The sequence below is a fragment of the Petromyzon marinus genome, chromosome 2 (assembly GCF_048934315.1).
Source record: "Petromyzon marinus isolate PM22_M1 ecotype Great Lakes invasive population chromosome 2, UKy_Petmar_22M1.pri1.0, whole genome shotgun sequence".
Lineage (NCBI taxonomy): Eukaryota > Metazoa > Chordata > Hyperoartia > Petromyzontiformes > Petromyzontidae > Petromyzon > Petromyzon marinus.
In genome coordinates, this window is record NC_133668.1 from 22,213,596 (window position 1) to 22,236,346 (window position 22,751).

At 42.6% G+C, this 22,751-nt stretch overlaps 1 protein-coding gene across 2 annotated transcripts in view; it reads right to left on the reverse strand.

Moving 5' to 3' along the window:
- VPS50 (VPS50 subunit of EARP/GARPII complex) overlaps nucleotides 1–22,751 on the reverse strand; it is a 116,108-nt gene that overhangs the window by 13,667 nt on the left and 79,690 nt on the right. For both annotated transcript variants that reach the window (XR_012945894.1, XM_076071519.1), the window contains exons 19-24: nucleotides 22,090–22,208; nucleotides 19,013–19,125; nucleotides 15,389–15,510; nucleotides 14,772–14,852; nucleotides 1,184–1,326; nucleotides 678–774 (exon numbers count right to left, since the gene is read on the reverse strand). Coding sequence is in view for 1 of the 2 variants with exons in the window: in XM_076071519.1 (XP_075927634.1) it covers nucleotides 678–774; nucleotides 1,184–1,326; nucleotides 14,772–14,852; nucleotides 15,389–15,510; nucleotides 19,013–19,125; nucleotides 22,090–22,208 (675 nt within the window). In the remaining variant the exon portion in view is untranslated. The remainder of the gene's footprint in view (nucleotides 1–677; nucleotides 775–1,183; nucleotides 1,327–14,771; nucleotides 14,853–15,388; nucleotides 15,511–19,012; nucleotides 19,126–22,089; nucleotides 22,209–22,751) is intronic.

Below are 22,751 nucleotides of genomic sequence, written 5' to 3' on the forward strand. Positions count from 1 at the left end.
ACATTCCATGTAGAACAGACAGCAGAGAACAGGGAGGAGACTCCGATGAAGGAAAGATCGACTCGCAGTGTCAACAGAAGCCCTTGGTCACTGCAGCAGAAAGGAAGGCGAGTGTGGTGAAGAGAAACAGGTATCGTTAGCAGCAACAAATCCATGGGGGGACCTTGATGACAGGGGATGGCTATCGCATAGCAGATGTGTTGTGTCTTTAGGCGTCGGTGGAGGGATATAACTGCGGGGGCGATAGCGGTCTTGTTCATGGGTGCGGTAAGGAGTGTGGCCATGGCATCGGTGTACTTATGCAATTTGAACTTACATACTTGATCTATTTGACGTATTTATTTTTAGTGATTTGCTTTCCTTTCGTATACTTTACACTGCAATAGTATTTTGTACTGTTTGTTGCTGTAGCTTTCTGACCTGCCCCTACTGGATATCAGTTAAAAAGAGCTTCATAGCTTACCAGATTTCTCCAGGATAATTAAAGATTCTGATTCTGATGATTCGTGCAACAATGTAATATACACATCAATGCAAATGACAATGATTATGATGATGAGAATCTTAATGAGGATGATGTGCAAGGCTTTGATGTGATCAATCTGTGATGTCTTTCTTTTGTTAATGTAATGTTTGGAATTTGACAACATTTATCAACACCAGAGTATCAAACGCACCTGAGAGTAGAACTGCTGTAGGAAGGGCTTCTTGGCTTGAGGGATCATAGCATCGAGCTGGTTCTGAAGAAACTCAAACTGCTCCGCCAGGAACACCCTGGTGGGGAAGAGACAAAGACGAAAATGTCCCCCTTATAGCCTTAACAGACTGTTGGGACATGTGCTGTTAGCAAACAGCTGATGAAGGCCGCTGGCACGGCACAAGGGGGGGTGGGTGGCCAGCACCATGCTCGGCCGCCTTAGTCTCCCCAGCGGCGATGTTTACACACCGCACCAGGTACTCATTTTAGGTTGAGTCAACCTAGGGGAGGCCCAGGATTGATTCAGATGCTCGTCACTGGTGTTGGTTGTGAGTGGGAATCGAACTCGGGTCACCGGGTTCGTAGCGCAGGATTATAATCACTATAAGGGGCTATGGTTAACGATGAGGGTCAGAGCTAAGGGTTAGCAGACTCAGGGTTAATGGTTAGAGCTAAGGGCAGACAAGGAGGCCAGCCAATGCTTACAGGGACTCGGTGGCAACGATCCTTTCCGAGAGACCATACAGCGTATCCGTGCGTGTCAAGTCCACCAGCCGGCTGAGGTGCGGGCAGGGCACCTTCTCCCTTCGCTCTTCTGGCACACTCACCACAGGGTCTGTCTGAGCCTCCTGCATGCGCACACAGACACACACACGTGCAGACACACAGACACAAAACACGCGCATGTACCCAAATACGCGCACATGCAAAGCCAAGCATATGCACACGCAACGACAAAGATCCCCCGTATAGCCTTAACAGACTGTTGGGGAAAGTGCTGCTCGCGAGCAGCACCTATTAATGCCGGCATGGCACACGGCAATGTTTACACACCGCACCAGGTACTCATTTGAGGTTGAGTCAACCTAGGGGAGGCCCAAGACTGGTTCAGATAATCGTCACTGGCGTCGACCGTGAGCGGGAATCGAACTCGTGTCGTCGGGTTCATAGCGCGGTGCGCTAACCACTACACTATCGCCTTCCAAAAACACACACATACATACACAAACTCATTCTCCATTTAGCCTCATAGATGATGGTTGGGACAAGAGCTTAAGATAATTCATCGACTATAATTGCTAACGGTTTCAATATTGGCCCAATAACAATGTCATCGGGTTTATTAAGATATTGGCATTAACTTTCTGAATTCAGACACAAGAATGTTACCTTGGCCATTCCAATTTTATACTCCACTGCATTTTAATTTCAACCCCCAAGCTCACAGACTGAAGTTGAACAGGGTTTATGTCTTGAATTAAAAAGATTAATCAGAACATGATGCAATTACTATGTTTTCATCACTTATTTTAAACATGTATAATTGTAATTGGCATGATTAATAAAGTTGTCACAATAATATTAATTTACATATCTGAATTCATGTGTCAGTTATAAATGGTATAAGCAATGTATTAAAAGTCTTCCAGAATCTGATTTATAATATGTATATGGACGATGGTGGATTAACCTTCACTTGCCACATGCCTACTCAAGTGGTGAGTTGCCCTCTAATTATTCCACCCTTTATGATCTTTAAATTCGTACTTGGCGAATTCAAATGTACGGCTGATGCCTAGGTAATACGTTTCAAGTGTGATATTGGTCCACGCAGGCTGGCTGGTATTGGTGTCAATTCCAACTGGGCAGTATGAACCTTAATCACAATCCAAAAAATATTACTTCAGCGTCAGTCAAAACCTAAAATGAAATTCCGAGCTCTGCCTACCTTGGCCTCCCCATAGTTAAATGACTGTCAATTCCACAATCCTATGAGATTATGTATCGATTCTAAAAATAAAATCAAGATCCCAGGCTGTGTATCATGAGATTCCCCTATCTCTAACAAAAGGTGAAAGCTTTGTCATCCCCGCACCTTCGATAAGCACGGTTGGCTATGTACAGTGCAAAAGTTCAACGTGCATGCATACATACGTCATATAAAAGTCCATAGTAGAGTCACCACATTTAAACCATATAGTGATATCAGTCTAAAATATATATAATGCTTCGTCATAGACCGAGGCAAAATATTGAAGCATGCAATGCATACATTTTTACCAAATGATGACCATTTTTTATTTAAATAAAATATATATTTCAAGTCAATATTAATGTGATAATGGTAAAAAAATAAACACACCACTGTTAATTAACCGTTCAAAGAAGTAACATGAGTTCATTTACCAGAATTATTACTCATCGTCATCAAGAACACATCTTTTGATTTAAAGCTTTCGTGACTGCAGGGATTCATATTCTTGGTTCTTTCGGTAAAGTCACCACGTAGAAGGGAAACAATAAAATAATACAAATATAAAACAATAAAATTCTCACGACGTTTCGACAGCAACACAAGCAATCATCATCAGGTGTGAAAACCACAAGATAGTTGCTGTGGTTTTCACACCTGATGATTGCTTGTGTTGCAGTCGAAACGTCGTGAGAATTTTATTGTTTTATATTTTTATTATTTTATTGTTTCCCTTCTACGTGGTGACTTTACCGAAAGAACCAAGAATAAGAACACATCTGTAATATTATTCACAAGGTGATGTCTCCCCGTGGATTCGTGAGAATGATTTGGTACAGCCGATGTATTTCAAAGGATGGAGGGCTAATAAGTGGATTTTGATAAACTGTGTGCAACTGAAGCCAAATGGAAAATAGCATTTGGTGTTGATAATGGGAAACGCTGTGTACGTGGAATGGGGGACATTCTAAAGGGCACACAGGAGAGAGTACTGAGCAAATATCAGCTTGGCAGAAGTGGAAAAAAAATTACTTTCTCTGGACCATTCATCGGAAAGGATCCTTAAAATAAATAATATTCTGGACAAAATACTGAACTGACCTAGTTAATTTTTAAATATGGTGACTATAAAATGTTAGCAGCCGATAAATTCATTCAAAAAGCACAGTCCCGTCACACAAGTGTTTTATTTATAGTGCACAGTCACAGGTCCCACCTTTCCGGCATGAACACCGGTGTGCTAATCTAACCTACAGCATATCTGATCAGATGAGTACTGGCCCATGGAACTAGCCACGCTCCCCTCTTGTTCTACACTGGCTCAGACATGTGGATGGAGTTAAATGGTCTTCAGGTGCATCTCTTCTTGAGGACCATCCACACAAAAATGCAAAGTGTACTTGACGAAATAGCATCGGGTATATTTTTTTCCCACAGCTAAAGCACATTTCATACGGGGGGAAAGAGAGTGGTGAACCAAAGTTGATGCTCAAAGTTGTTATGTGGGGTCTCATTGCAAGGGCTGTTGGCCAAAAAAGTGCAGTCGTGGTGTGAGCAGGGGGTTCAACACAATTAAGGAGTGCAACTCTACCATTTAATCGAGACTGGCAAGACCTGTGTGTGATACAGAATCAAGTTATATAAATTCATATTTCATGATTTCAATGAAAGTCACATATACAGGCAGCCAGTGGTTTATAGTTCAGCTTTAAAGGTGTACAAAGGATATTTTTCGAATGCTGTAATTGGGCAGTGGTTAGTGCACTGCACTCTGAACCAGGTGACTTGAAGGTCGAATTCCACCGACAGGAATCAGTGGCGATTGACAGCTGAACTCGCCCTGTCCCCGTCCCCCCCATCAATATCAAGCACTGGGTATGGTGAAGCATAGTCAGACAAACTCCATGGCCAAAACAGTGTGGGGGAAGCCTCCGTAAACTTGGCGATGTAAGGTGTGAAAGAAGTTAAATATACATACATACGACAAAAGAGCTGCAGATTATGAATTTTATATTTTTTTATACAGCAGTGCTATTTTAAACATCACGGAAACTCCTGCAAAACTCAAGACTGCAGTTAGCACCCATGCACAAGTTCACAATGCAAGCAGCAGTGGAAGCAGGCAAACTTTAGGAAGTATTTATCATTATTTATTTATTAGGAAACAATGTCTTAATAACACAACTGCACATTTGAGCTGCGAACAGTTCGTTTGCCTCTCTCAGTGCCGTTCCAATGTTTCCATAACCTGTTGTAAGTGGGCCAAGGCCATGCTTGTGCACAACCTATGCCAGAAACCAAGCCACAAACTGCGTGGCCTCAAAGTGCAGCAACGGCGGGAATAGAAATCAGAACAAAAACCAAAACGCCATTATCTGAGGGATAGAAAAAGAGATTTAAAACATCAATCAATGCAATATGAAAGGTAAATATTAAATTACCTACAGCGCAAAATCGGCTCGGGCAGATTACCTCTTCAGTGATCACATTACAAATTGCAAAACTAAGCTACAGCAATTGCAAACAGATATGTATGTATGTTGAACTTCTTTTCGAACTGTACGTAGCCAAAATTGATAATCGGAGGTGCGGGTTGACTATCGTATTAACTAATATGTAAACAAACAAAGATATGTACCCGTAGTTGGGATTTGTTACGATGAAGTTTAACGCAAGAGTTGTCTAGTGTTCGATCAAGGAGAGTGATGGCAAGGTGTCACGATCACATCACAGTTGGCCCACCTACCCCATCTTCAGCACTCACTCTTCTCTCTACAGGTCTTCCGAGGGATGTGGCCCCTGATTCCTTTCGACTCAATTGCAAAGTTTATAGCTTTGTGGGGACATACAGAACTTGAGCGCAAGGCCAGATTGGTCAGTGTAAATGAGGCATTGTTAGTTGCAGTGAGGTGGGGTCCTACGGTGACGAGATGTTTCCTCCCTCGCCTGGTAGGCAGGGGGTCGTGGGTTCGATCCCGACCCTGAAGCCTGTATATTTTTTAGTTTGCATGTTCCCCCCGTGCTAATTTTCTTCTCTTGGTCCTGCGGTTTTTCCGAACACAATTAGAAACATGCGTTTGGATGATTTTGCCGTGATGAATTTCCACGTGATAAACCACTTTATTGAGCTATCAATTGTGACAAGGTAACTTCTGTAAGAGAGATATATAGCTCAGTGGACCTTATCTGGTGAGGATAAAATAGTTTATGAGCAACGAAGGTATTCTCATGTTGGAATTGGGAGAAAAAGATACAACGTGCAGCTTTGGATGCATAATCTGTGTCGTCAACGTCGCTGACAAAGCAGCAGTGAGCAAATTTCTCTGGAGATAGTTTAATTTGCTCACTTTCTATGAAGGGCATGATGCTAAGGATGTTAAGAAAGTTAAATAACAAAAACACGTTTAATGATGATGTAATGACACTCGAGTCTACCTGCGGTGCGAGTGGACTAGTGGCCACGGGAGATTATGACAGGGGAGTCAGACCACAGTGTGAAGGGACTAGTGGTCACGGGAGATAATGACAGGGGTGTCAGGTGTTGAGTACGAAGGGACTGGTGGCTACGGGAATTATCGAGAAGTAGAGCGTGGTCAGGTGACGGTCAGGTGACGGAAGAGGACGGTAGTCTGTTAGTGGAGCGAGCGTCCAGTTAGCGAGAAGTTTCGGGAAGGGGGGCATGGTCTCGGTCCGTATACAGGAATGACTTGCACTTTCTTCTGGTTAGGGACCAGAGCATGGATGAATGTCAAAAATGGACGAATGTCAAAGCAGAACCTTTATTTAGCTCGCAAATGTATTTTTGCCGGCGAAAAGCCGTACGTGCAAAATAACTACGGTAAATATAAACACGTAAATGCAAATGACCACGGTAACTTTTTAACACGCGCGTGCGAAACCTAAAAAGACTGAATTAAAATAAAAATAAACATGAGAATAAATACTCTTTGGTTCTTTCGCGTGAAGTTACGTAGGTAGAAATAAAATAAAATAAATCACGACGTTTTGATTGCAACACGAGCAATCTTCACCTGCTTGTGTTGTGATCGAAACGTCGTGATTTGTTTTAATTTATTTTCTACCCACGTGACTTTACCGAAAGAACCAATAGAGTATGGATCCCTGCAGTCAGGAAAGCTTCAAATCAAGACAAGAATAAACAAAACTAAATAAACAAAACTAAATAAATAATCGAAATTATACCTTAAAATATTGTTATTCCTGCGTAAGTAAACACTGTAGTATTATACTGTTATCACCAAAATAACTATGAACTGTTTGTAGTATAATCACATAAATAAGTACAGTATTCATAATACTATATGAATAAACACAAATATAAGAGATGCTCACTGAACGACTTCTATTCAAAGACTGAACGAAAAAAGATGGCGCGTGGCGCGAACGTAGTGGAAGGTTTGGGATGATATCGGACGAAAGAGGAAAGCGAGTGGACGAAATTTGAACTGTGGTTACAATTGAAAACAGCCGAAAGAGCGAAGCGATGAAAGTCAAGCGGACGAAAGTCAAGGTATCGCTGTATAAGGGAGATACGCGGGGGAGACTCGGGGCTGTTGCAGTGGGGGTCTCCACCTGTTCAAGTGAACGTGTCTTCAATAAAAAAAAACATCTTAAGAAAAGTGTCGTAAGTCGTCTTTACAATAGTACCATGCATGGTAAATAGAGCCACAATTAAGTGAATGTGGATGCAACCTTCAACTCCTCTGTGTGTGCATTGTATTCTTTGTTCTGCATCAGTCGGCTTTAACTCAACTCTTGTGTAGCAATAAGTGTGATTCCTGGTTCTTTTGGTAAAGTCACGTAGAAGGGAAACAATAAAACAATAAAAATGTAAAACAATACAATTCTCACGACGTTTCGACTGCAAATAAAGGAATCATCATCAGGTGTGAAAACCACAGCAAGAAAATTAGAAAAAAAGTGGCGTTTTTTTTAACGTTAGCAACACAGAGAGCTAACGTTAAAAAATCCGCCACTTTTTCAAATTTTCTTGCTGTGGTTTTCACACCTGATGATGATTGCTTGTGTTGCAGTCGAAACGTCGTGGGAATTTTATTGTTCTATATTTTTCTAATTTTATTGTTTCCCTTCTACGTGGTGACTTTACCACAAGAACCAAGAATATGAATCCCTGCAGTCACGAAATCTTTAAATCTAAATTTAAGTGTGATTCCGTTTATCGATTTGCAGTAATGGTTGGTATTCTGGTTTTTTGTTGTCCATGTATTATGTTGATTAATTCCGAGTCTGTTTCTTGCTGGTAAAAAAACAATTGATGAATTCTAAACGAGGAGGTCTTTGACAAATCCCGGGACAACAGGAATAGTTAATTAATTAACCAGACCTAATAACAACTATCTAACCATATTCTTAGCTCTTTCGGTAAAGTCACGTTGAAGGGAAACAATAAAATAATAATATATATAAAACAATAAAAATTCTCACGACGTTTCGACCATAACACAAACGGTCGTCATCAGGATGATCGGTCGTCATCAGGTCATCATCCTGATGACGACCGTTTGTGTTATGGTCGAAACGTCGTGAGAATTTTTATTGTTTTATATATTTTATTATTTTATTGTTCCCTTTAACGTGACTTTACCGAAAGAGCTAAGAATATAACTATCTAACCCTTCCTGTGTAGTGAGATTTATTTGGGTCCTGTTTGGCCATACTTCACCACGTTCATCAGGGCTGCATTTGAGATCAACTATTTATTCACCGACTAGGAGTTTGACAAATCGCACACTGTTAACCAGTAAAAACAGCACCGTCATTCGATAGGAACCCTTGGTGAAAATAATACAACAGTAGATCTCAACTGTTCACAAACCTGGCTGGAACTATATGCTTGGTTCTTTCGGTAAAGTCACGTAGAAGGGAAACAATAAAATACCGAAAGAACCAAGAATATGAATCCCTGCAGTCGCGAAAGCTTTAAATCAAAACCTGGCTGTAACTGTTTATGAGGCACCCCACCTGGAGGGCTGTGTGGTTGGGTATAGATGCTAATCTGTGTAGATTTTCTTCATTTTCTTTCCCCATTACAGTTTCCCACTACACAGACACAAAAACTCAAAATAGAATTGTCCAAACATCCTAAGCAGGACCCTCCTTAAAACAATGTTCATTAAGGCTAGGACACAACAATATGACAACCAAGTTTGAATCCCAGGCATCGGTGTTGAACAATATGTAAACCAGTCCTGATTGCCCTCCGTTTGCTGACCGGCGTGCTGAGATATTATTGGACAGATGTCACTACAGACGTCATGACCAGCATGGCCTTCATCTAGCAGTAGATAGACAGAAGGGCACTAAATGTTAATCATTATCATAAGGGGTAAATTACAAAAAAAAAACCTCTGGTATTATTATTATCATCATTATCATGGCCCCTAACTTGGGAATGTGGAAATTCCAGCACTGGATCAGGCCTGCCAACAGACACAAACATCCACCTATAAGTAACGAATAATTCTGAATCTGGCTTTATGTATTGTATTCATTCATGTTTTTTTTTATTCTACGTGAGAAGCTCCCAAATAACGTTAGTCTTGTATGCGTTAAGAGCCAACATTTCGGAATGATTTGAAAATGGAAAATCAACTAAAGATGGGCGTCCTGTTGGCCCCCATGTGGGAGCCAACCCCTCTGAATCATTGAATCTGGTCCCTGAGGTACGGCGCCACATCCTCACCCCACCTTCAACACGCCCTGAAAAGACAGTGCCGTTCCAAGTGAAAATCACCACCTGAGACAGAAAGGGCTGAGACAAGCTACAGCCGTGCTCCCAGAGGAATCGGCAGGGCGATGTCGCGTGCGTACGTGAGCGTGCGCACGTGCTGGTGCGCTTCAGCAGCATGTTTATTTACAGTGCCAAGACGAGCTCTGGGCAATAGCAGCTTTGGGCCGAAAAGATCAATATGAATGATGGAAAAAAATTAATGCGGGGAGACGCTGTCCTAAGCTGAACCACAACACCAACAGTTCCCCACTGAACCCCAATGTACTATCTAAACACACATCACCGTTTCGATAGAAGTGATCGCAATTTTGCAGTGCCGCTGCTTTTTTTCGGCAGGAAGGAATATTTTAAAAGCCCGAATCTACAGTGCAAAGTGTTTTTGAAACGTAATGCATTTCTCAGAAATGTTTCTTAACCGGTATGAAAAAAATTACTTCAAGAGCTTAAAATAGAAATTAATGTTATTATGGCCATCTTCCTCTTTTGAGTGAATTAACAAATTAAGATAGTTCTGCTTTATATTTGAACTTTTTTTTCCCTGCTGTATTTTAAAGCGGTTGAGATAAACTCCTCTCAGATATGCATAGACACACTGAAGGCACATGAGATGTACAGTAAAACCTTGGATTGCGAGCATAATTCGTTCCGAAAACGTGTTTGTAATCCAAAGCACTCATATATCAAAGCACTCGTATATCAGTTGTGATCACGTGACGCTCGGCAGTACAAAGCGTACACGTAATACTCGTATTGCAAGACCTCGCTCGTTTATCAAATTAATATTTATAAAAAAAATGCTCGTCTTGCAAAACACTCGCAGACCAAGTTACTCGCAATCCAAGGTTTTACTGTATAGTCCTGGAAGATACGTATTATTTCCGTTGCTTATATATTTTTATGTTAAGCCAAGGGCTGTCTGCCCAAAACAAAGATAAAAAATTACCCATGCACAGAAATTCACACAATAAGATCTAGAAAATGGAAACAATCCACAATGATGAGAATGCATAATCATTATCTAGCAAGTAAATGTGAAATAACATTTATTTTTCAAATCATGTACCACCCTTGAAATAAATTTAAGAGTGCAGACTTTGTGATTTTTGTAGTGATTATACAATATGAGACCGAGACATACACCAGAGTTAACTCTGCAAGAACAAGTCTGATTATAATTACCATTTCTTCCGAACTGTCAGATCTAACCCTCTCACATTCTACAACAAGGTAACTGTAAACATGTTACATGTTGGGGTGATGACAATTACCCAATATCTGGAGTTTTTTAGGAAGAGGAGGTTTTGGTGGCTGATAAACGTGCTAGATGCCATATTACATAAACAGGCATTGGAGCAGCCAGTCAGAGGTCAAAGGGAAGACCTAAATCCAGACAGTGGGGTGAGGCTGTAAGAATGCACCATGGAGATTGGGTTTTAATTATACAACATTTTCAGGATATGCCATTCGGAAGTGATGGTGAGGTGTGGTAGTATTGAGCGCACTGGCCACAATAATCCTACCTCGCGGTCATGAAAATATAATAGGGTGACAAATCATCTACAGGGGAATTGCTGCGTGGCATTTTTAACATACAATTTATATGACAGGATCGTGCTTGCCACATGACTCGACCATGAAAATGATAAATTGCCTAAAATGAAACATTTTCCGCACCCTTGTCTTCTTGTGAACACAATTCACAACCCTCACTCTCCTCCAAAGCTTCAGTTTCACTCACAACTCGCCACGGGCACACCACCGACAGCACAGCCATCTCAACTGGTGTCGTCATCGACCTGGCTTCATTTACAATATTCGCAAACAAAAGACAAATCACCAGAGCCATCAACGTCAACAATACATTATTATGATTGAGCTCTTAAGTAGCCTACTGTAAATGTGCCCGCGAAAAAAAACACCACAAAACGCCGTAATAGTTATTTGCTGGGTGGGCTGTTTAATGACAACCATTGTTCTCTAATCAGCGACGTAGTTCCTTGCATTGCTCACAGTTACACAGTTAGGTTTAACCCCTTGAGTACCCACTTTTTTAATATATAAAGCTTATGAATACTATAGAGTGTTATACAAAAAAAATAAGCGAGAATTAAAGTCAAAGCCTGACAAATTGGATAAGTAAATGTTCATAGTCTGCAAGGGAGTATATTATCCTGTTAAGACTCATAAAAAAAATATTGCTTTATATTGTGCACTAAACACATTCCTGCGGAGGGAGCTGGTAGGAACGTTGGGTTGCTCAGTCAATGGGCAGGGTCAACGGCGGCACCACGTGGTGTATTCCGCAAATATGCCCGACTGTGAGGGCGGGCACAAGCCGGCGTGAGTAGGTTACACGTTGAGTTTTATAAGGGCACCACGGGGTGACCAGCCCCTCCCCACCCAGCCCCACCCCTCCCCACCCAGCCCCACCCCTCCCCACCCTCCCCTCCCCACCCAGCACCTCCCTCCCATTTTTGGATGCACGACGGACAGACACAATAATCCCCTGTGGGCTGGTGTAACCAGGAGGTTCCTACCAGTATAAAAGGACATTTAACTAAGCAGTATGTCCCGACCTGATATGGTGCTCATGATTGGAGCTATGGAAAAACACAGTTTCACAGTGGTGCAGAGTTCTATGATTTTTGAAGCCAAACAAGGCCACATTTTTCATGATGTGTCCATGCGTCAGGGCAAAAAAACCACATGCTATTGGAGAAATTGTATGTGTCTGCAAGTATATCGGCCAAATCACTTTCTTTAGGAATTGTCATTAAACAGAGTTGAATACAGGCTCATTCTGTCTGGAATGCAACCAGACACCAATGGTATTGATGATAAGATATTTATAACCGATGACTTTGACTAAGGTAAAAAGTGCTGAAAACGTTCACCATATTAATATTGATAATAAAGGTTTTTTTGGATTAGATCGCGTTAGTATAAATGTATCACAACCCTCCACCACCCGACACGGCCAATCAATAAAAAATGTGTCACATTAACAAAACGCCAATTAGTTACTTCCTAAACCCACCGGTGTGTTTGAAGAGTGAATCCACAACATTTAGAATTTGAGTACTATTATGAATAATGCTGGCCGAGAAAGCCTACGTGTTATACTAATCATTTTGGGTTTTCAAAGTTTCTTAACCCAATTCCTCGAACTTTTGAAGTTGAGAGTTGGGACTAGTTTAAATAATGAGAACAAGGTCCAGGCAATACGATTTGTACATTTGTTTAAATATGTATATGAGTATGTGTACATGTGAGTATAATTGAATATGAGAAAATGCGTAGCGTAATAGTGCCGGCTGGTGGACAGCAGCGGCAACTGTGGTGGACAGACAGCGCACATGCCGGTGAGGGTGTGTTGGCAGGGCGGAGGAACTAGGGCAAGGGTCACGGAGGACCCCATATGGAGGCCCCTGGAACCTCCTAGTGGGTTCGAGAACAGAGGCGCGGTCAGGGTGGAGCCAGGCCACGCTGGTAGCATAAAAGGAGCCGAGAGTGGGAGCTCGAGGCTGCCGGTTCCGGGAGTAGACTCGTCTCGTCGTTGCTATCACGTCGTCACTGCCGTCTCAGCTTGGTATTGCGCTGCGAGTGATAGTCGTTGGCTATCTTAGTCAGCGCCATCAGTGTTAGACGGTTGTGTTGTGTACAGGCTAGGCTAAGCTACTGTAGAGAGTGTGTGGACGAGACCGTGGAAGTTGTGTTAATGAAGAAGGTGCCTCCTGTAAACTCTGTCTCACGAATCGTTGACACCACATATGTATACGTGAATGTATCAATCTTCCAGCCATCAAAGTCAATCAACAAATATCACCAGCATGTGTCCTATAGCATTCTGCCAATGAGCCTCAACACTTCATGTGGTCTCAATATGCACCTAGCCTGACGTCACTACCACTTAGCAAAAAATGGCAGTCGTTGTTATTGTGTGCACATATATGTAGGTGGAGAGTGGTGGCACAATCATTAGCACTCTGCGCTATGAAATCACTGATTTGAGTTTGAAACTCGGCCATAGTGTACGTCAGTGGAAAGCGATATCTCAACCAATCCTGACCAGCATGGTGCAGTCTGAAACAACCCCAAGACCAGCATGGCACAGTTAGGGCTTAATCCAGCAGTGGATTGACAAAGGGCTGTACATGTACATACAATGCGGCCATAATACAACAATGTTTTGGGGGAATCTTTGGCTAATTCCTTACGAAGTATTTTTATTTGTATGATAAAAACAAAATATCAAGAGAAACCCCTATATAGGAGGTACACTCAATATCCCCATAGGCAGATAGGGAAATATATCTGCTATAATTTAATCTCATACAGGCACCTCTCTGCCCTATAAGTGCACATCTCATGCACAGCATCTCCGGATGATTCACCACTTTCATCTCTAAATTGCTGAATATCGCACATTTCTGGATTACCTGACTTTCTCTAACAGACACCAACGTATTATTGGTTCTTTCGGTAAAGTCACGAAGAAGGGAAATGACAAAATAATAAAAATATAAAACAATACAATTCTCACAACGTTTCGACTGCAACACAAGCAATCATCACCAGGTGTGAAAACCACAACAAGAAATGGTTTTCACACCTGACGATGATTGCTAGTGTTGCAGTCGAAACGTCATCAGAATTTTATTGTTTTATATTTTTATTGTTTCCCTTCTACGTGACTTTACCGAAAGAACCAAGAATATGAATCCCTGCAGTCACGAAAGCTTTAAATCAAGACACCAACATCTCTCTGAAACCAAAATGGTTGTCGTTGTAGCAGAGCGAGCTCCCACCAACAGAAACTGTCTCTCAATGGCAGATCATTTTACCTGCCAACACCTACTGTATTCGTTGGCGAACGTATTGCACGTAATCGCAATAACCCGGCAGATTTAATTAAAAATCGGCAACACCTATTTTGAGCCACCAGAGGCACCTCTAGGGCTGTGCCTTTCCTGCTGCGTGCGGGCAGGAAGGGGTTAAAGGGAGACATGCCCGGCACCCCCGGCTCCCAGCGGACGCCTCGTCCCCATCCCACTTCCTCACTTCCTGGGGAAGCCGTGGGTGAGGGGTGTACGGTGGAGCGCCTCTCCCGCAGGATGAGTGCCACTGTCTCGCTCGCCGGCTCCCCGGGGGGCCTCTGTCTTGTGCGTCCGCTTTTTGTGCAATTTTTTTTTTAGGCCTTCTCTCTCATTTTTCAATCGGTTTTATTTTCCGAGTTTTTTTTTTAACTTGGCAAAAGCACAGCTGCACCATGTTGTAGAGATCCAACAGATTCACTGTATGTGGTACAATAATGTTGGATTAAGTGGGCTGAAGTGGATTAAGTGGGATGTGTATAATAGAAGTACCGTTCGGTGGAAATTTGTTATTGAATTGAGACACTGGTCCCTGCGATATGAATGTGAAGTTTTCAACACTGGCTGTGCTTGCGAGTGGTCTAGCATGGTGTGCTATGACGAGGCATTGAATGGTTTGGTGTCGTGAGGTGTTTTACCATGTGGCATGGCATGAGAGCAGACTCTCTCTCTCACCTGGTCAATGAGGCTCTCCTGGATGCGATTGAGGGTTGTGCGCAAACGGTTACTGATCAACCCCAGTCCTGTTGTCTCGAACTGAAAAATGTACATGAAAGAAATCACATTAGATATATCATTATTATTACTGCAGTGCATTTCTATTACTACATTTATAACATACCGTTTCAGACAATAACAATTCACGCCATCACTCCCCTCTACCACACCCGACACCCCCAGTGAATTTATAAATTGTCAATTTAGGATTGAGATTCGTAAATAAATAATTCTGATAATTTTGCAGTTAACGATATAATTTATCCATATATATTCATAATAGCAACATTGATTCCGCTATAAGTTTCCCCGTGATTAGCCACTTCGTCAAGCTATCATTTTTGGCCATGTCGCTTCTGAAACAAAGCTACAAAGATCAGTCGGTCTTACCTGGTAAATTTAAAATAGTTTCATAGTTTAGTTGAGAGCTTAAGAGCCGATATAGTAATCAAGATGAGTGCATGCATCGTTTCACCCCTGGTTTCACATGTCAAAGTGAGCACAACTCCAGTGAAGAGCGCTGTATATGCAGGGGATTTGGGGCACAATGCAAACAGGCGCTGTGCTGTACATGCCATGTGCTCGCGTCCGAAGAATGTGTACACGGCGTACAGGTAGTAGTCGAAGAGCTGCGACATGTACTGTACCACGTCAAACGCGATTGGCTGCAGCACGCTCATCATCTGCAGGTACCTCCCTGCCATGCACACACAAAGACAAAGATCCCCCGTATAGCCTTAACAGACTGTTGGGGCAAGTTCTGCTAGCAATCACCTATGAAGGCCGGCACAGCACATGAGAGGGTGGGTGGCCAACACCATGCCGGACCGCCTTTGTCTTCCCAGCCACGATGTTTACACACCACACCAGGTAATAATTTGAGGCTGAGTCGACATAGGGGAGGCCTAGGACCGGTTTATCGAATTGTCACTGGTGTTAGCAGTGAGCGGGAATCAAACTCAGGTCGCTGGGTTCGTAGCACAGAGCGCTAACCGCTAAACCACTCGTCCCCATGCACACACGCGCACACATGTACACACACACTTGTATCAAGCTGCGTCGACACCTACATTTTGACTATATTGCAAGTTAAGTCACAGTATCTACCCACTCAAACAAGTAAGCAATAGGGCAGCACACATCTCTGTTGGTAGCCCTGAGTCAATGATACATATTCAGCATGCCCATGGCAGTGAGCAGTCTACACGATGACTACTAATGATGGGTTTTGTCAACCCCTGAATAGGATTTCATCTCACAACCTTTCGATTGTGGGTCAAGCACTGAAATAACATTACTTATAATTGTTAAAAGCATAAAGCTGTATTGTTTTGGAAAAAGTAAATCAATGAAATGTGTAAATTGTGAAGTGCTGCTTGGTGGAGGTGTTCACAATCTGGTACTGAGATTCAAAAACCAGACCGCAACCTCATTTTAATCTTTCCACTCTAACCTCTCAGGAAAGTGTACATGTCATAATAGAGAGAGAGATCCGCTATTACTACATCAGTTGAATGCATTATTTATCATTTGCAATACCATACATGTACGGCTCTTTTGTTAATCCACCGCTGGAAGAAGGCCTCCCTACTCTGTGTGCGTCATGGGGATTTTAAGACCACGCATCACGATGCTGTACTGACCAGCATCATTTATATGGGAGCATAAATGTACAGAACAACACTGGACATTTCTACAATGCCCTCTGCTGCTGACTACGGAGCCTATAACAACGTGTTTGTAAATGGTGATCACCTATCCAAGCGCTATCCAGGCCCAGCCCTTGTCATCTGCTGAGATCTAACAAGATCAAGTCGATTGTCGACGATGAGGTCATAGGCGCATTGCTAAAACGGAAATAAACACGGATACATTATCATCATAACGAATGGTAATCATGGACTTTTGTTCCCAGAATTATATATTTGGCATCAAAATGTTTTGTTTTTTCTCAAAATATACATTCAATTTTCACCAGCTGTCAAGGTTTATTTATCTACATCGGAAAGCACAGAAGATAGCATGGCCACATCATAACCATATAATTACTTAAAATAGAACACTGTTCACAAACAACTCACTGTGTTACCCTCAGTTGTGTAAATGAGAGTTTTACGATGAATCTGCTGATTAAGCTTCTCCGAGTCTGTGGACATTTTTCAAATGCGCCTTAAAACCTATTTATATGCTTTCCGCTATTAAACGTTTAGTTAATTTAGTAATTGATAAAAAAAATGTATATACAGTGAGGGAAAAAAGTATTTGATCCCCTGCTGTTTTTGTACATTTGCCCACCGACGAAGAAATGATCAGTCTATAATTTTAATGGTAGGTTTATTTGAACAGTGAGAGACAGAATAACAACAAAAAAATCCAGAAAAACGCATGTCAAAACTGTTATAAATTGATTTGCATTTTAATGAGGGAAATAAGTATTTGACCCCCTCTCAATCAGAAAGATTTCTGGCTCCCAGGTGTCTTTTATACAGGTAACGAGCTGAGATTAGGAACACACTCTTAAAGGGAGTGCTCCTAATCTCAGCTTGTTACCTGTATAAAAAAACACCTGTCCACAGAAGCAATCAATCAATCAGATTCCAAACTCTCCACCATGGCTAAGACCAAAGAGCTCTCCAAGGATGTCAGGGACAAGATTGTAGACCTACATAAGGCTGAAATGGGCTACAAGACCATTGCCAAGCAGCTTGGTGAGAAGGTGACAACAGTTGGTGCGATTATTCGCAAATGGAAGAAACACAAAAGAACTGTCAATCTCCCTCGGCCTGGGGCTCTATGCAAGATCTCACCTCGTGGAGTTGCAATGGTCATGATAACGGTGAGGAATCAGCCCAGAACTACACGGGAGGATCTTGTCAATGATCTCAAGGCAGCTGGGACCATAGGCACCAAGAAAACAATTGGTAACACACTACGCCATGAAGGACTGAAATCCTGCAGCGCCCGCAAGGTCCCCCTCCTCAAGAAAGCACATATACATGCCCGTCTGAAGTTTGCCAATGAACATCTGAATGATTCAGAGGACAACTGGGTGAAAGTGTTGTGGTCAGATGAGACCAAAATGGAGCTCTTTGGCATCGACTCAACTCGCCGTGTTTGGAGGAGGAGGAATGCTGCCTATGACCCCATCCCCACGTCAAACATGGAGGTGGTAACATTATGATTTGGGGGTGTTTTGGGACAGGACAACTTCACCGCATCAAAGGGACGATGGACGGGGCCATGTACCGTCAAATCTTGGGTGAGAACCTCCTTCCCTCAGCCAGGGCATTGAAAATGGGTCGTGGATGGGTATTCCAGCATGACAATGACCCAAAACAAACGGCCAAGGCAACAAAGGAGTGGCTCAAGAAGAAGCACATTAAGGTCCTGGAGTGGCCTAGCCAGTCTCCAGACCTAATCCCATAGAAAATCTGTGGAGGGAGCTGAAGGTTCGAGTTGCCAAACATCAGCCTCGAAACCTCAATGACTTGGAGAAGATCTGCAAAGAGGAGTGGGACAAAATCCCTCCTGAGATGTGTGCAAACCTGGTGGCCAACTATTAGAAACGTCTGACCTCTGTGATTGCCAACAAGGGTTTTGCCACCAAGTACTAAATCATGTTTTGCAGAGGGGTCAAATACTCATTACCCTCATTAAAATGCAAATCAATTTATAACATTTTTGACATGTGTTTTTCTGGATTTTTTTGTTGTTATTCTGTCTCTCACTGTTCAAATAAACCTACCATTAAAATTATAGACTGAACATTTCTTTGTCAGTGGGCAAACGTACAAAATCAGCAGGGGATCAAATAATTGTTTCCCTCACTGTATATTATTTTTATGCTGAGTGTCTGCTGCTACTGAGTCCTGTACGGCGCTTTGGGATCCTTGATGAAAAGCGCTACATAAATGCAATTATTATTATCTTATAATATTCGTGTGTGTAGCCAACAATGACTGGCTAAGACCGGCATACGCTACCAACATATGCAATACGAGCAGCCATTCAGCTAAAGTGCAGTGATGTCGCACACTGTGGCTCACTGGGATATGACCAAATGAGACAAAGTGAATTAGTTTCGTGGAGCATCAGACATGTAAACAAGTTCACATGTTGACACAAGTTCCATCATTATTAAAGGACGCACGTCTGACACATGGTTGTGTGGTGTAGGTGGCCTTGTGCACCCTACTTACCGAAGAGGCGGATGAAGTTGAGAGTGGTGTTGGCAAGAATGGGAGCGTTCATCTTGTTTAAGCTGTAGTGTGACTCCGATTTTCTTTTCACTCGTACAGAGTCCTTCGAAACGCTAGGACATGGGATGGAAAGTGAATTTTAAGCCCGCCAGAAGGAAAATGAATTCTGTGTTAGCAGCAAACACGAGTTAGTAGGTATAGCAAGCCAAATAAAACACCAAATATTGTCAGGTTGCCATACGGCACTTTTTGGAGGTTTTGTTCAACATCATGAGCAGATTTTTATCCTTTTGTCTATTAAAATAACGAGCAGCCAACTCACATCAAAGCAGTGCACTGCTCCAAAGCTGCACATTCCCATCAGCCAACAGAAACCGTTGCAATAAACCATCACAACAAATGCACCTCATGGCGGGACCCCGGGGTCCCAAATAAACGGAAGTCAAAATCGTAAATAATTAATTTATTTTTGGCGACTCCGTCCCACCGCGCACATAAACGCCGCGATCCACCTGGCGCGGATCGTTCTGTTGTCGTGTCGTGTCCAAGCGCAGCAGCGAGGACGAATGGGCGCAGAAGAGCTGAACAAGCGAATTGCACTCCACGCTCGGGTATATGGTCAGGATCATAACAAGTCTTATCCAAAGCTGCTCAAACTGCCTACACGACTTTAAGTCCTTTATTTGTCATAACGGTATGCATAACACAGTGAAACTGCTCTCTTATCTTCACCTACCAATGTCTGCAGCCAGGATCAATCGATGGCAATCCTATTACCTGCAGATATTTAACAGACGAGATGCGTTGCACCGTTAATTCCTCCTGTTTGATAATATTTCTCTTGTCCGTATGCATCTGTGCAGATAGGTTTTTTTTTTTGCGGTTAAGACATAGTTGAAGCTTTCGTGACTGCAGCAATCCATACTATTTGGTTCCTTCGGTAAAGTCACGTACAAGGGAAACAATATTTTTGCATATTTTTTTATTGTTTCCCTTCTACGTGACTTTACCGAAAGAACCAAGAATATATAAGCCATAGTGATTTTACAGTTATAAATTAAAGTACCAAATTATTTAAAAGGAATACATTCTATACTTGCTACCAACTAGTTGCTGATACTTGAATACTAATCATTGATTTGGGTAATGTAGACGATTCAAGATAAATTACTGCCCTCAACTTTAGATTCATTTGCCATTTGAGCTATTGCTTTTACTTTTAAGAAACAACTCTGTTTACCACTGTGGTCGCGGTAGGAAGACTCGTCACTTCCTCCCGCTAAAACGGGAAATGAAGCGTGAGCCCAAGTGAGTCTTTGAGATTTTTACAAGTAAACTATCACCGATCCTATTTCTTTTAATAGCCCTCGAGTCAAACCCCAGAAACATGAGACGTGCCTGAACACACCTTATTTCAACCGCAATGATCCCGACACATGGAGCAATAATGCATCGGCTTTATATCTAAAAACCATCGCTTGTTAAGTTTTCAGTGGGCTACTGATTCACTGCTCGGACAACAGGAACTGAAAAGTTGAGTCGTCCCTCATTTTAAATTGCATCCAGTCCTCAATTTATGATCTGATTTACATTACACATTGTTTTTGAACGCTGTACTTGTGCATTGCACCATCAAGTCTCATTTGAAATATAGCACACACGAAATTACGAACATCCTTCAGTCTCAATGTACTCTCACCTGATGCTAAGTACAGGGTGGTTAAAAAAAAATGTTAACACTTCCGATAAATTGCAACAACGCCACAAGAAATGTGCCTCCGGGCTCTTCAGACAACCTGGAGAAGATTCCAGGCATGTGTAGTGACATAGCGCTGACTGCTGTACAGCAGCTGCAACTGCAGGTGAGCACTGAGCTCACGCGCCGTTGAGCACACACACGGTGCGTGTGTGTGCCGGCAGGGCGGAGGAACTGAGGCGGGAGTCACGGCAGACCCCTTGGCTCCGCCCTATCCGCGCCGAGGGGAATAAAAGCAGCGGAGAGCGAGAGCTCCGTGCTGCCGCTTCTGGGATTGGACTCGTCTCGTCGTCGCCGCCCTCGCCGCTGCCGCCTTCACCCGACCGTTGCATCGGCCGGACAGCGGTTGGCTGTCCCGGCCGATGCCGTCGGTGCAAAGCGGAGAGGGTCGTGTCTGGGACGGGTCGTGCGGCAGCGTGGTCGTGAGAGAGAGAGGGAGCCCGAGTTGGTGGCGTGAACTCAACAACAGTAAAAGGGGAGGACGGTGCCTCCTGCGACTACCTCGTCTCCTACTGAGTGCGTGTGCGACGCACGCCACCCGCACGCACGCACAAGCCTCGGGCGAGAACGAAGAAGAGATGCACGGCACTACACATGTAATGATGATGATGGCGAACAAATGGAGACTCTTTGACTTTTTAAAGCTATTAACATACATTTGTTATCATGATACAGTGTATTAACCGTTCTTTTTCCATCATGGGACCTCCCTTGCCAGTATCAAAATATAAGAATAGGTTTTACCCTTTCTGGCAATAAAACAGTTTGTGTTAAGATGTTAAAACATCAAACTGAAACCTCTTGCAAGGAATCATGTCTGCAATAACCACATGTGCTTGTGATGAACACGCAAACAAAAAACATGCTCTCTTTGAACGCGATTCCTTGAAAAAGGTTTCAGTTCAGTGTTTTAACATCTTAACACCTATATTCTTGGTTCTTTCAGACTTTACCGAAAGAACCAAGAATATGAATCCCTGCAGTCACGAAAGCTTTAAATCAAAATCTTAACACCTGTTTTATTGCCAGAAAGGGTCAAACCTATTCGTTCTTTTTGCAGAAAAAACGATAGTCCCATAGAAGTGTTAAAAAAATAATAATTAAGCACCCTGTAAAGACCTATCTCAACATCACTTTTGCTTTGTTACCCAACGATTTTTTTTTATACAGCCGCATAGTCAAAAGTGACAATGACCTGAATCTGCACGTACCCAAAGGCTACAAAACAACTACCATTCGGCCTGGTATAACAAGCCCCTGTTTGGCCTGGCCACTCTCTACGGACCACATTTCCATCACTAAAGCCGCCCACACTGGTCACCTCCTGACAGGTGTCTCTCCAGTCTGCTCGTCCACAAAGTCCCTCTTGAGCTCGTCAGCAATGTCGCTGTCGCTGTCCTCATCCTGGTACGGACTCTTCTCTCCTTCTTCCGAGTCATACTGCAAGTGCACACATCAGCACAAATACACACGCGCACATGTAGGCACGGGCCAGCCATCAGCGTTACGGACCAAACCGCAGAACATGATGCCACATGCATGATTCTAAACTGGCTCTTTAAGTTTTTGATTTAAAGCTTTCGTGACTGCAGGGATTCATAATCTTGGTCCTATTGGTAAAGTCACGTAGAAGGGAAACAATAAAATAATAAAAATATAAAACAATAAAATTATCACGACGTTTCGACTGCAACACAAGCAATCATCATCAGGTGCAAAAACCACAGCTTCAAGTTGTTCAAATAAAATATTGGAATATTTGTATTTGATTGCTGAAAGGCAAAATCAAGACATCCGATTGTTATGCCCTCGTATGAATGGGTTCATTCCAGATTTCCATCGACATGCAAAAAGTTGAACTTTGTAAAGTCCGACTTGTCTAACTTGGTAACATAAACAACGACCTATAATCATGAAAACAATTATTAGAATTAATCAGCGTATATGAAAAAAGCTAATTATAGTGACATAATGACATACATA